Below are 14,925 nucleotides of genomic sequence, written 5' to 3'. Positions count from 1 at the left end.
TGCTGGGATTAGAGGTGTGAATCCCCTTGCCCGACCTGAAAGTTTTTCTGTAGAGACAGGGTCTTGCTATGTTGCCCAGGCTGGCCTCAAACTCCTGGGCTCAAGGGACCCTCCCACCTCAGCCTCCCGAAGTGCTGGGATTCCAGGTGTGAGCCACCACGTCCGGCCCCCTGTGTGATTTTCGTGCCCCCACTGTGCTTCCTGAGGCATCCCCACCTCACCTCCGGTCAATCATCTGGTAGCACTTCTTCAGCCAGCCGATTCCAGGCATCCTCCGCCGGGGCGTGGCACCGTTGAGGTACACGATCATGTAGTCCTCAGCCACCAGGAGCTCTAAGCTGCTGATGACGTACCTGCTCACGGGACACAGAAGGCAGGGACCCAACATGGAGGGGTCCAGGGTCAGGACACCTGCGGTGCCGACCCTGCCTGCCTCCACTCCTGCCCCTGGTTGGGTCAGCCCCACCGGTCCAGGTGTCTGCTGTCCTGGTGGACTGCAGGGTGGGAGCGGACGTGGATGATCCCAGCACACTCCACGTGAGTGTCAGCGGGCATCCTCGTAGGGCAGTTACCCTTTTATTGAGTCTTGTTTTTCTTTTGAGATGGAGTTTTGTTCTTGTCGCCCAGGCTGGAGTGCAGTGGCGCGATCTTGGCTCACTGCAACCTCCGCCTCCCGGGTTCAAGTGATTCTCCTGCCGCAGCCTCCCTAGTAGCTGGAATTACAGGTGCCTGCCACCAAGCCCAGATAAGTTGTTGTAGTTTTAATAGAGACAGGGTTTCACTATGTTGGTCAGGCTGGTCTCTAGGCCTTGCTTTTTTTTTTTTTTTTTTTGAGACAGGGTCTCACTCTGTCACCCAGGCTGGAGTGCAGTGGTGCCATCTCGGAGGGGGAAGAGGAGGAGGAAGGGGAAGAGGATGGGGAGAAGGAGGATGGGGAGGGGGAGGAGAGGGAAGCAGAGGAAGAGGAGGGGAGGAGGAGAAGGAGGATGAAGGGAGGAGAAAGGGGAGGAAGAGGAGAAAGAGGATGAGGTGGAGAAGGGAGGAAGAGGAGGAGAAGGAAGAGGAGGGGGAGGAGGAGAGGGAAGGGGAAGAGGGAGAAGGAGGAAAGGGAGGAGGAGGAGAAGAAAGGGGAGGAGGAGGAAGGTGAGGAGAAGAAAGGGGGGAGGAAGAGGAGGAGGAGGAAGAGGAGGAGGACGGGGAGGAGGAGGACGGGGAGGAGGAGGAGGGGGAGGAGAATAGCGTGGCCCAGAAGGAAGGCCACTGTGAGCCTCAGGGCCGGCAGGGACTCAGGTCAAGCTCTGTGGCTGCCACGCCCTTCCCTAGTGCCAGGCAGGCTTCCTAGGGCCACAATGCAATCCTTGCAGCCTGGTGCCCTGCGGCCAGGGAGGCATCAGAGCTGGCCCGAGGCTGCTCGCCTCGCGCGGGGACTCACAGGAAGAGGTTCTCCATGATGTAGTGGTAGTCGGGGAGGCTGCTGTCTGGAAGGAAGCAGGCTGCGAAGACGATGATGGCGTTGAGGCCTTCGCCGTAGTACCCTGAGGAAAGGCAGCCGATCAGCAACGTCAGAGTCCTCTCCCAGCCCTGAGCTGCCTCCCATGCACCACCCACCACGTCCTGGTGCCCACACGCTCAGGAGGGCATGGCTCTGAGCCACAGCGGCCAGCGACCCCTTAGCCAGTCTCTGCCTTCGGTGGGGAGTGACAGCGACCATCAGGGGCCCCCACTGCGCCTGCCTGGTCATGCACGCCTTGCCCACGGTCTGTCCACCCCAAGCGAGTTGACGGCTTAACATCCCCGTGCATCAGAGAGGGGCACTGACGAGCCCCCTGTTGCCCAGCGGGCCGGGCTGGAGCCCCAAGGGGGCGCCGAGGGGCAGGTCTCACCTCCGTGGGTGACCACTTTCATGTAAGGCCGGATCATGTGCAGGTCTATACGATGCTCTTGCTCCCCAATGATCACCGTCCGCCACAGGCGCCCGTTGGCGGCACTGCCGTCCTCCGTCGTGCCGTCCCCAAATAGATCCGCACTGTCCCCGGGCATGTTCTTGGCGGTGGCCACGGGGGTGTCATCTAGAAGCAGGTGGGGGAGAGTCGCATGGACGCCAGGGTCCAGATATCTCCTGCCCTCCCGCTCAGCCTTCCTTCCCCTCTCCCGCCTCCCTTGCTGCCGGGACCCACAAGTCCTTCGCGTCTCCCCACCTGGCTGCCCTGCTGACCCGTTTTCCTCTCCTACTCCGCTTTCAAGGCCTGGCTCAAATGCCGCCTCCTCCAGGAAGCCTTTCTGGACATCCCTTTGCTGGTCTCCCAGGGCACTCTGTTGGTTAAGGACCTGTGTCCTGGAGCTTCTCAGAGCTGGTGAATGCATCCGCTTCACCAAACCAAGAGGGCGCTCGGGACATGCATGCTTGGTTTTTACTCTCCCGGGAGCCTGGCACACACAGAGCAGTCCTCCTGCCTCAGCCTCCCAGATACATGGGACTACAGTTGTGCACAACCACACCCAGCTAATTTTTATATTTTTGTAGAGATGGGGTTTCGATATGTTGCCCAGGCTGGTCTCAAACTCCTGGCCTTAAGCGATCCTCCTACCCTGGCCGCCTGACGCTCTGGGATTACAGGAATGAGCCACTACATTGTCCTTAATTTTTTTTTCTTTCTTTTTTTTTTTTTTTTTGAGACAGAGTCTCGTTCCGTCGCCCAGGCTGGAGTGCAGTGGTGCGATCTCGGCTCATTGCAACCTCTGCCTCCAGAGTTCAAGTGATTCTTCTGCCTCCGCCTCCCGAGTAGCTGGGACTACGCACGCCACTACGCCCGGCTAATTTGTGTATTTTTAGTAGAGATGGAGCTTCACCATGTTGGCCAGGCTGGTCTCAAACTCCTGATCTCAGGTGATCTGCCCACCGCAGTCTCCCAAAGTGCTGGGATTACAGGCGTGAGCCACCGCGCCCGGCCTTTCATGGTCTGTCTTTCTGATGATCTATGTGTGCAGGTAGGGACCAGGACCATCTCTTCTTATCATAGCCCTGCCATATCCCCCACGCCTGAATCAGGACTTGCCCTGGAGTAAATGCTCAAAAAGTATTTGTTGCATACATCGAAGGCGGTTTGTTGGGATCTTGGTCGCCTTTGAGATTCTGATGAAAGCCACGTTCTGAAAAAAATTCACAAGTCCACAAGAAAAATACGCATCAAATTGCAGGGGCAGGCTGGGCCCCGTGGCTCACACCTGTGATCCCAGCACTTTGGGAGGCCGAGGCGGGTGTATCATTTGAAGTCAGGAATTTGAGACCAGGCTGGGCAACATGGCAAAACCCCATCTCTACTAAAAATATAAACATTAGCTGGGAGTGGTAGTGCATGCCTGTAATCCCACCTACTTGGGAGGCTGAGGCAAAAGAATCGCTTGAACCCGGGAGGTGGAGGATGCAGTGAGCTGAGATCACACCACTGTACTCCAGCCTGGGCGACAGAATGAGACTCTGTCTCAAAAAAAAAAAAAAAAAAAAAAAGTTGCAGGAGCGGATGGACCCTCTCCTGGCACCCCTCCTATTCTGCTATCGAACAATAGAACTTATTCTGTCCAACTGTATGTTGGTACCCATTCACCAACCTCTTTCTCTCTTTTTTTATTTTTTTTTTTGAGATGGAGTCTCACTCTGTCGCCTAGGCTGTAGTGCAGTGGCGCAATCTTGGCTCACTGCAAGCTTGGCCTCCCGGGTTCATGCCATTCTCCTGCCTCAGTCTCCTGAGTAGCTGGGACTTCAGGTGCCCGCCACCATGCCCGGCTAATTTTTTGTATTTTTAGTAGAGACAGGGTTTCACCGTGTTAGTCAGGATGGTCTCGATCTCCTGACCTCGTGATCTGCCTGCCTCGGCCTTCCAAAGTGCTAGGATTACAGGCATGAGCCACTGCGCCCAGCCACCTCTCTCTTTTTTAAAAATTTTATTTTTGAGACAGGGTCTCACTCTGTTGTCCAGGCTGGAGAGCAGTGGCACGATCACGTCTCACTGCAGCCTTGATCTCCTGTGTTTAAGGCTGGACGGCTTAGAGCCCCTGCCCCACTTGTGACTCTCTGAGCCTACAGGAATCCAGAGATGGAAAGGTGGGTAGGGGGGCGCTCCAGCAGGCCCCAGAGAGACGCTGAACTTTACCTTCCCACTCCAGTTCGTTGCCATTTCCCAGGAACTCCAGCGAGTCGGTCTCATCGGGGGTCTCGATGTCATCCACGTTAATATCCAGGTCATCAGGGGTATCCAAGAAGTCGTCGGACAGCAGGGACCCCTCACTCTGATCCAGAGAAATGTTGATCTCTGGGGCCACCAGCGTCTTCCTCTTACGATGCGCTCCATTGAAGTTTAGTGTGTTGGGAGGAGCTGCAGGGAAATGAGAAAAGCGGAACAGATCTTTGCCTTCTCTCTTTACCGTCTCCCTATTTTCCTACCTGGTGGAAGCTGTTTCATCATACAGGAATGGGGAAGAGAGGGTAGGCTCCCTTCTGTATCCATGCCATTGTCAGGGGCGGGCAGAATTAAGCAGACATCATCCTGACAGGGGTGAATGTAATAACCGCTGTCCTGTGGGCAATCCTGAGAGATTAAGGACGGATGCTTGGACATTGGGCAAACATGAGTTCAAAGCCTGACTTTGGGCTGGGTGCGGTGGCTCATGCCTGTAATCCCAGCGCTTTGGGAGGCCGAGGCGGGCAGATCACCTGAGGTCAGGAGTTCCAGACCAGCCTGGCCAACATGGCGAAACCCCATCTCTACTAAAAATACAAAAATTAGCCGGGCGTGGTGGTGGGCACCTGTAATCCCAGCTGCTTGGGAGGCTGAGGCAGGAGAATCACTTGAGCCCAGGAGGCGGAGGTTACAGTGAGCCAAGATCGTACCATTGCACTCCAGCCTGGGTGACGGAGTGAAACTCTATCTCAACAATCAATCAATCAATCAATCAATAAAGGAGAAGAGACACATGTCTTGTGCAGACAAATTATGAAAGCAGCACATCCTCTTCTAGGCTTCTCTGACTCTCAGCCTCCTGTCTCTACTCAGGGGGATCCTGTAGGGATGTCAGGCCACCTGGATAATACAGGATCCAGGATAGTCTCCTATTTTAATCAGAGTGCGCCGGGGAAACAAATCCAATGGGATGTATGGGGGTGTGTGTATATATACATATATTTTTCCTATATATATGGAAAAAAGAGAGGGAGAAATTTATTTAAGGAATTAGCTGATGTGATCACAGAGATTGACAAGTCCTCAGTCGGCAGGGCGGGCCAGCAGGCGGGATGCCGAGGGAAGAGCTGATGTTTCAAAACCGTCCGCAGGCAGAATTGTCTCTGCCTGGGGGAACCTCAGTCTTTTTCTCTTAAAATCTTCAGCTGATTAGATGAGGCCCACCCACATCACAGACAGCTGCCTGCTTTACTCTAAAGTCCACTAATTTATTTTGTTTTATTTATTTATTTATCTATTTTTGAGATGGAGTCTCACTCTGTTACCCGGGCCAGAGTACAGTGGCATGATCTCAGCTCACTGCACCCTCCGCCTCCCAGGTTCAAGTGATTCTCCCGCCTCAGCCTCCCAAGTAGCTGGGATTACAGGCATGCGCCACCATGCCCGGCTAATCTTTTTTTTGTTTTGTTTTTTTAGACAGAGTCTCGCCTTGTCACCCAGGCTGGAGTGCAATGGCTCAATCTCAGCTCACTGCAACCTCTGTCTCTTGGGTTCAAGCGATCCTCATGCCTCAGCCTCCCGAGTGGCTAGGATTACAGGCACGTGCCACCACGCCTGGCTAATATATATATATATTTTTGTATCTTTAGTAGAGACGGGGTTTCACCATGTTGGCCTGCTTGGTCTCAAACTCCTGACCTCGTGATCTGCCCGCCTCGGCCTCCCAAAGTGCTGGGATTACAGGCGTGAGCAAGTGCGCCGGCCTATTTTTATTTTTTTTGAGATGGAGTCTCGCTGTGTCACCCAGGCTGGAGTATAGCAGTGCTATCTCGGCTCACTGCAACCTCCGCCTCCCGGGTTCAAGCGATTCTCTTGCCTCAGCCTCCTAAGTAGCTGGGATTACAAGCACCTGTCACCACGCCCAGCTAATTTTTGGAATTTTTTTTTTTTTTTTTTTTTTTTTAAGCAGAGACGGGGTTTTGCCATGTTGGCCAGGATGGCCTCGAACTTCTGACCTCAGGTGATCCACCTGCCTCAGCCTCCCACAGTGCTGGGATTACAGGCATGAGCCACCATGTCCAGCCCAAAGTCCTCATTTAAATCTTAAGCTCATCTCAAAAAATACCTTCACAGCCGCATTCTAGAGTAGCATTTGATCAAGTATTCAGGTAACCGCAGCCTGGCCACACGGACACATACGATTAACCACAACATCGACCTATTCTGAGGTTCTTAATTTAATCCTGTCTGCAAAATCCCTTCTGCAGGGGAAGGGAACATTGACAGGTTCCAGGGATTCCAATCTGAATGGGTTGGGGGGGGCTGGCATCCAGCTGACCACACCTAGGAAGTGGGGTGCTGTTGTTAACACCTCCCTTTCTTGGAAGCAGGGCCCAGATGGGTGGAGAGACTTGCCTTAGGTTACCCTGTGGAGCTCGACAGCACCGAACAGGCCCCACATGCAAAGGGCCCCAGATGGCCTGGCCTTCTCTGTGGGCCTCTGCCATCTGTGGTCCGGCTCTGGGGTGACCCACCACCCTGAATGTCCCTGGAAAATGGAGAGGAGCTATTCCCTCTAACCTGGCTGTATGGCACAGTGTGGTGCAGGGGGAGGTGTTGGGTTGGGCAGGGCTCTCGTTGCTGTGTGACCTCAGAGATGTGGATGTCCCTCTCTGGTCAGTGTCTCTCCCCTGGAGGGAGGGCACTGTGATGAGTTGCATGACAGAGATGTGGGCATAGCAGGGGCCCCAGGAGGGCTCAGCGAGGAGACGCCAGTGAGAACACAGGGTTCAAGGCAGCTCCTCTGGCCGCCCAGGACTCACGCCACTGCACTCCAGCCTGGGTGACAGAGTGTGACCCAGTCTACCAAAAAATGTATATATTTGGGTCCAATATAATGTATTATACATTAAAATGTGTATGTTTAGAGCTCCGGAAAGCACAACCTCCCAGAGCGCCCTTGGCTGTGCTGACTTTGTGCCTCCAGGGCGCTTGGCATCACCTCATTTAATCCTCACATGCCCCCTCTGCGAGAAGCTCGCTACCTACATTTAGTAGATGAGGCATTGGAGGCACAGAGAAGCTGAGTGACTAGCACAGGGACACACAGCAACACAGCGTGCTGGCTTCATGACAGCGCCATCATCCACTGTGTCTCTCACCCACCACGGCCACTTCCACCGTAGACCCCAGGACGGGACATTCTACCCACGGTGTGGCCTCTGACATTTCTACAGTTACAGCCCCAGGCAGGGCTGAAACCCGGAAACACTGAGCCCGTTTCCGCCCTTCTGTGGACGTGGAAACTTACAGGATGCGTCTTCTACCGGGCTGCCAAGCAATTCCACCCCCGTCTCTTCTGGGAGCGGCCTGCAGACCCATCCAGGAACGGGCATCAGTCGCCGGGCACCAGAGATTCAGGCAGAGGACAGTGGAGTGGCCCAGACAGGTCCAACCAGGCGAGTCAGACAAGAACAAAAACAAAACACATTTAGTTCCAGAGAATCACTGGACCTAAATATATACATTTATTTTGGAGACAGAGCCTCACTCTGTTGCCCAGGCTGGACTGCAGTAGCGTGATCATGGCTCACTGCAGCCTCAGCCTCCTGGGCTCAAGAGATCCTCCTGCCTCAGCCTCCTGAGTAGCTGGGACTACAGGTGCACACCACCACGGCTGGCTAATTTTTGTAGTTTTTTGTAGAGATGGGGTCTCACTATGTTGCCCAGGCTGCTCTTGAACTCCTGGGCTCAAGCCATCTTCCCACCTTGGCCTCCCAAAATGTTGGGATTACGGGCGTGAGCCACCAAAAGTGCACGTTTTTTCTTTTCTTTTTTTCTTTTGAGACAGAGTCTCACTCTGTCGCCCAGGCTGAATGGAGCACAGTGGCACGATCTCGGCTCACTGCAACCTCCGCCTCCTGGGTTCAAGCCATTCTTCTGCCTCAGCCTCCCAAGTAGCTGGGACTACAGGTACCCGCTACCATGCCCGGCTAATTTTTGTATTTTTAGTAGAGATGGGGTTTCACCATATTGGCCAGGCTGGTCTGGAACTCCTCACCTTGTGATCTGCCCGCCTCGGCCTCTCAATGTGCTGGGATTACAGTCATGAGCCATTGTGCCTGGCCAGCATGTTTTTCTTTAGCAGAGGAAGAAAATTATAATGCATCAGGGCTGAAGGGCTTCTTTTAGATCATCAAATTAATATTAAGCCTTTTGGAGATTTTTGGATGGCTTGAAGAGAATGAAGGTTTTTCTCCAGCATCACATGACTTCAAAAACTTTGAAATATGTTAATAAGTTGAATTCTGTCTAGGGCGACCCTGCGGGATTTGGTCTCCGATGAGTTGTTGACTCTCAAATGAAGCAAAAAGTATTAAAAATAAATAGCCGGGTGCGGTGGCTCACGCCTGTAATCCCAGCACTTTGGGAGGCCGAGGTGGGCGGATCACAAGGTCAGGAGATCGAGACCACGGTGAAACCCCGTCTCTACTAAAAATACAAAAAAATTAGCCGGGCGTGGTGGCAGGCGCCTGTAGACCCAGCTACTCGGAGAGGCTGAGGCAGGAGAATGGCGTGAACCCGGGAGGAGGAGCTTGCAGTGAGCCGAGATCGCGCCACTGCACTCCAGCCTGGGTGACAGAGCGAAACTCCGTCTCAAAAAAATAAATAAATAAATAAATAAATAAATAAACCCACAAAAACCTGAGTCAACTAGAAGAGATCTCTATGTCAATGCTGGAACAGTTTGTGCAATCAAATAAATAATGAAATATTGAATTATAACCCAAGATATAAAATAAATGTCTATGAGTCCATACGGGTATAAATAAGTCACTGAACAAATAAACAGGAGAGAAGAGACACATTTCTTGAGCAGAAGAATTGGAAATAGTTTATGTACAGGTCTACCCTCAAGAAGATGAAGGATAGACCAGGTGCGGTGGCTCACACCTGTAATCCCAGCACTTTGGGAGGCTGAGGTGGGTGGATCACGAGGTCAGGAGATCGAGACCATCCTGGCTAACATGGTGAAACACTGTCTCTACTAAAAATACAAAAAAATTAGTGGGGTGTGGTGGTGGGCACCTGTAGTCCCAGCTACTCAGGAGGCTGAGGCAGGAGAATGGCGTGAACCCGGGAGGCGGAGCTTGCAGTGAGCCGAGATGATGCCACTGCACTCCAGCCTGGGCGACAGAGCGAGACTCCGCCTCAAAAAAATAAATAATAAAATTTTTTGTAGAGACAGGGTCTGACTATGGTGCCTAGGCTGGTCTTGAACTTCACGCTTCAAGCAATTCTTCTGCCTCAGCCTCCTAAAGTGCTGAGATTACAGGTGTGAGCTGCCACACCTGGTTAATTTTTCGGGGTTTTTTTTTTTTTTTTGTAGACACAGGTTCTTGCCGTGTTGCCCAGACTGGTCTCGAACTCCTGGGCTCAAGCGATCCTCCTACCTCAGCCTCTCGAGTAGCTGGGACTACTAGCACACACTACTATGTCCAGCTAATTTTTTTTTTTTTTTTTGGAGACAGAGTCTCACTCTGTTGCCCAGGCTGGAGTGCAGTGGCACAATCTCGGCTCACTGCAAGCTCCGCCTCCCGGGTTCATGCCATTCTTGTGCCTCAGCCTCCTGAGTAGCTGGGACTGCAGGCTCACGCTGCCACGCCCAGCTGATTTTTTGTATTTTTAGTAGAGACGGGGTTTCACCATGTTAGCCAGGATGGTCTTGATCTCCTGACCTCGTGATCTGCCCGCTTCAGCCTCCTAAAGTGCTGGGATTACAGGTGTGAGCCACCGTGCCCGGCCACCCAGCTAATTTTTATATTTTTCTGCAGATGGGGTCTTGCAGGCTGGTCTTGAACTCCTGGGCTCAAGTGATCCTCCCGCCTGGGCCTCCCAAAACGCTGGGATTACAGGAGTGAGCCACTGTGCCTGGCTGGAAGCGACTTTTAAGCGTAGACTTGTAAGCATGATGTCGGCGTCCTGCAGAGACCAGGAAAGAGCGCTCCGGATGGAAGGCACTGCAGAGGCCCAGGCTCTGGGACTGGAATAAGCTTGCCAAGTTCAAGGGCAGATCAGAAAGCAGACTCAGGGTGCCCGGTGCAGAGAGAGCAGTGGGGGAGGAGAGAGTGGTTGGAGGATGGAGGGGAGGGAGGGAGAGCCAGGGAGAGGCAGTGCCGCGGGGGTGAGATGAGGTCCTGAGGCTGAGCCGCCAACTGCAGTGGATGTTCAGGAAAGGTTTAAGATCATGCGGAACTGGAGAAGCCGACCTGGCAGGGCTCCAGGCTCCCTGAAGGAGGACCCCCTGCTGCGGAACATGGGTGGAGCAAGCTCTCCCCGCCTGTTCAGGGAGCTGCTGTTTCCAAGGTCAGGTGAGATCCTGTTACTACTGCAGGCTCCAGGAGAACCGCAGACTCTCCAGACCTGGAGACCCCCTCCGCGGCCCTGGGCTAGGCTATAATACATCCACTTAGCCCTCTGCAGAGTCGCCTCTCAAAGTCCGTGATGGGCAACCCAGGTAAAAAGTGGGGGTCCTGGCCGGGCGCAGTGGCTCACACCTGTAATCCCAGCACTTTGGGAGGCCGAGGCAGGCGGATCATGAGGTCAAGCAATCGAGACCAGCCTGGCCAACATGGTGAAACCCTGTCTCTACTAAAAATACTAAAATTAGCCGGGCATGATTGCACGTGCCTGTGGTCCCAGCTACTCGGGAGGCTGAGGCAGGAGAGTCGCTTGAACCCAGGAGGCAGAGGTTGCAGTGAGCTGAGATTGTGCCACTGCACTCCAGCCTGGGTGACAGAGCAAGTCTCCATCTCAAAAAAAAAAAAAGTGGGGGTCCCTCCACATGCAAGATGCAGAGTGTGGCCTCGTCCTACTGAGGTGGGTTGGATCGTGTTCCCCCAAAAGAGATAAGTTTAAGTCCCAGTGCCTGGTGACACGCACGCCCCAGTAGACACACAACCCAGTATACTCAACCTGATGCAATGAGTGGTCCCAGATCGGGTCTTGGACCTGGGGTTTGGGGCAGGGGCATTAGCTAAATAGGGACATGGGACATTATTGGGACAATTGAGGGTAAATTTTTTTTTGAGACAGAGTCTTGCTGTGTTGCCCAGGCTAGAGTGCAGCAGCACAGTCTCGGCTCACTGCAACTTCTTCCTCCTGGGTTGAAGCGATTCTCCTGCCTCAGCCTCCCCAGTAGCTGGGATTACAGGTGCCTGCCACCACACCCAGTTGACTTTTGTATTTTTAGTAGAGACGGGGTTTCACCATGTTGGCCGAGGCCGGTCTCGAGCTCCCGACCTCAGGTGATCCACCTGCCTCGGCCTCCCAAAGTGCTGGGATTACAGATGTGAGTCACCGCACCCAGCCCTGAGGGCTGACTTTGATATAAAAGGAACAAAATGTTAACAATTGTATAATCCTACTAAAGGTATGCAGATATTCTTTATATCATTCTTGTAATTTTTTTCCAAGTTTGCAAGTATATCAGAATAGGCCAGGCACAGTGGCTCATGCCTGTAATCCCAGCATTTTGGGAGGCCGAGGTGGGAGGGTCATTTGAACCCAGGAGTTTGAGACCAACCTGGGCAACAACGTGAGACCCCGTCTCTACAGAAAATAAAACATAGCTGGGTGTGGTGGCATATGCCTGTGGTCCCAGGTATTCAGGAGGCTGCAGTGGGAGAATTGCCTCAGCCTGGGACGTGGAGGCTGTAGTAAGCTATGATCGCACCACTGCACTCCAGCCCGGGTGACAGAGCAAGACCCCGTCTGGAAAAAAAAAAATTAAAAAGTTACAAGCAGCTGGGCATGGTGGCTCACGCCTGTAATCCCAGCACTTTGGGAAGCTGAGGTGGGTGGATCACTTGAGGTCAGGAGTTCGAGACCAGCCTGACCAATATGGTGAAACCCCATCTCTGCTAAAAATACAACAATTAGCTGGGCGTGGTGGTGGGCGCCTGTAAACTCAGCTACTTGGGAGGCTGAGGCAGGAGAATTGCTTGAACCTGGGAAGCAGAGGTTGCAGTGAGCCGAGGCCACGTCATTGCACTCCAGCCTGGGCGTTGCAGCGAGACTCTGTCTCAAATAAATAAATAAATAAATAACCCCCCCCAAAAAAACCCAAAACAAACAAAGAAAAAGTTACAAGCAAGCAAACAAAACTGGCAGCCACTCAGCTGTGAGGGGGGAGAGTAGAGAGAGCTATGAGGCAGCTCACCCTGCACCTGACCCTCCTTGGCTAGGATGCCCTGGGTAAGCTCCTCCCCCAAGTCCTCAGTTTCCCCATGCAGCCTTCCTCAGTCCCTCAACCTGCTTCCACTGAGCCCAGGGCCTTTGCACATGCTGTCCTCTCTGCTTGGAATGCGGGGCCTCTACCCCCACTTCCTTCCCCGGCTCATCCCTCCTCACCCTTCACAGCCGGGAATCACAGCTTCCCTTCCCTCCCTGGCCTGGTCAGAAGTGCCACGAACCCAGCTGCCATCTTGTATTGGGTTGTGAGGCTATAAGGGACTGGTATACAGTAGGCGCATAGCATCAGAATGAATGAATGGAGAAATTGAGGCAGCAAACAATCTCTGGGCTGCCTTCAGCTCTAGCTCCGTAGTAGGCTGCAGAAGGGTGAGAGTGAAGGAAAATGCTAGAAGGAGGCCGGGCGCGGCGGCTCACGCCTGTAATCCCAGCACTTTGGGAGGCCGAGGCAGGTGAATCACTTGAGGTTAGGAGTTCGAAACCAGCCTGGCCAACATAGTGAAACCCTGTCTCTAACGAAAATACAAAAATGAGCCAGGCATCGTGGTGCGTACCTGTAATCCCAGCTACTTGGGAGGCTGAGGCAAGAGAATTGCTTGAAAGCGGGAAGTGGAGGTGGCAGTGAGCTGAAATTGCACCATTGCACTCCAGCCTGGGTGATAGAGTGAGACTCTGTCTCCAAAAAAAAAAAAAAAAAAAAAAGTGCTAGAAGGGCAGAGGCCATGCAGGGCCTCTGTCTGACATCCTTAGGGGAAGTACAAAGACCACTTCTGCAGTCCCCAAGGGAGGGGATGGCTGGGCTGGAAGAAATAGAATTGTGAGCTGTTTTGCACCAGACAGAGGTGGTTATGTGTGGCTGCAGCTGGACCTGCACCGAGGAGCTGACTCAGTTCTTCCAGAGACGAGGAAGACAGAGGCCTCGTAGAGGAAGTGTCCTGTTGGCAAAGGGGTAGCTCGTGGGGCCCAGGCTGGCACAGCAAGGCCACTGTCCCGCAAACACAAAGCTGCTGCAGCGGGTGGGCCAGCAGCCTTGCAGCTGTAAGAAATCCACCAGGAACACCCCCTCCTCCCGCTCCCGCTGGCCTCGCCCCTTCCAGAACCGGCCTCCAGCTTGCATTTGCAGGTGCGCTTGGCCTTGGTTTTTGTCTCAAGAAAGCTTGGGTGAGACGAGAGCTTTTAAAGTTATTGGTGGAGGCCGGGTGTGGTGGCTCGTGCCTGTAATCCCAGCACTTTGAGAGACAGAGGCAGACAGATCACTTCAGGTTGGGAGTCCGAGACCAGCCTGGCCAACATGGTGAAACTCCGTCTCTACCAAAAATACAAAAATTAGCTGGGTGTGGTGGTGTGTGCCTGTAATCCCAGCTACTCGGGAGGTTGAGGTGGGAGAACTGCTTGAACCCAGGAGGTGGAGGTTGCAGTGAGCCGAGCTCGCACCACTGCACTCCAGCTTAGGTGACAGAGCGAGACTTTGTCTCAAAAAGAAATTATCAGTGGAGCCGGGCCCAATGGCTCACGCCTGTAGTCCCAGCACTTTGGGAGGCTGAGGTGGGCAGATCACCTGAGGTTGAGAGTTCGAGACCACCCTGGCCAACATGGAGAAACCTTGTCTCTACTAAAAATACAAAAATGAGCTGGGCGTGGTGGCGGATGCCTGTAATCCAGCTACTTGGGAGGCTGAAGCAGGAGAATCACTTGAACCCAGGAGGCAGAGGTTGCAGTGAGCTGAGATCGCGCCACTGCACTGCAGCCTGGGGGACAGAGCAAGATTCTGTCTCAAAAAAAAAAGAAAGAAAAAAAAATCAGTAGGGGGAAAGGGAGCTAAGCAAATAATACTAATAACACTGGAGATGATTATTTATTTGTGCTGCCTTCGCCATTTGCACAGCCCGTTTCGGCTGTTTCATCGAAATTTCACGACCACCTGGTGCGCGAGAGATTATTGTCCTATTTTACAGATCAGAAAACAGAAGCACTGAGATGCCCAAAGAGGTAGCCCAGGTGGCAGAGCAAACCTGCTGGGGAATTGGGATTTGAACCATGGGCGTCTGATTCCAAAGCTTATGCGCCTTTGTTTATGCTGTGCTGCTTGAAATGACATTATTTTAAATCATTTATTATTTTTCTTAGAGATGCAGTCTTGCTCTGTTGTCCAGGCTGGAGGGCAGTGGTGTGATCATAGTGCACTGCTGTGATCTTCCAGATCCAAACAATCCTCCTGCATCAGCCTCCTGAGTAGCTGGAACTACAGGTGCACACCAGCATACCTGACTAATTTTTTTTATTTTTAATTTTTATTTATTTATTTCGAGACGGAGTCTCACTCTGTCGCCCAGGCTGGAGTTCACTGGTGCGATCTTGGCTCACTGCAAACTCCGCCTCCCGCGTTCAAGCGATTCTCCTGCCTCAGCTTCCCGACTAGCTGGTATTACAGGCATGGGCCACCACGCCCGGCTAATTTTGTATTTTTAGTAGAGACGGAGTTTCTCCTTGTTGG

General features: G+C 53.1%; 1 protein-coding gene across 1 annotated transcript in view; it reads right to left on the bottom strand.

Moving 5' to 3' along the window:
• Window positions 1–14,925, bottom strand: part of ATCAY (ATCAY kinesin light chain interacting caytaxin) — a 43,623-nt gene that overhangs the window by 20,284 nt on the left and 8,414 nt on the right. Inside the window, exons 3-7 of the mRNA XM_055250466.2 lie at window positions 7,489–7,547; window positions 4,152–4,373; window positions 1,884–2,069; window positions 1,433–1,535; window positions 222–353 (exon numbers count right to left, since the gene is read on the bottom strand). Coding sequence (XP_055106441.1) covers window positions 222–353; window positions 1,433–1,535; window positions 1,884–2,069; window positions 4,152–4,373; window positions 7,489–7,547 — 702 coding nt within the window. The remainder of the gene's footprint in view (window positions 1–221; window positions 354–1,432; window positions 1,536–1,883; window positions 2,070–4,151; window positions 4,374–7,488; window positions 7,548–14,925) is intronic.

This window comes from Symphalangus syndactylus, chromosome 17, assembly GCF_028878055.3.
Source record: "Symphalangus syndactylus isolate Jambi chromosome 17, NHGRI_mSymSyn1-v2.1_pri, whole genome shotgun sequence".
NCBI classification, from domain to species: Eukaryota; Metazoa; Chordata; class Mammalia; order Primates; family Hylobatidae; genus Symphalangus; species Symphalangus syndactylus.
This window is presented reverse-complemented; position numbering and strand designations above follow the sequence as displayed.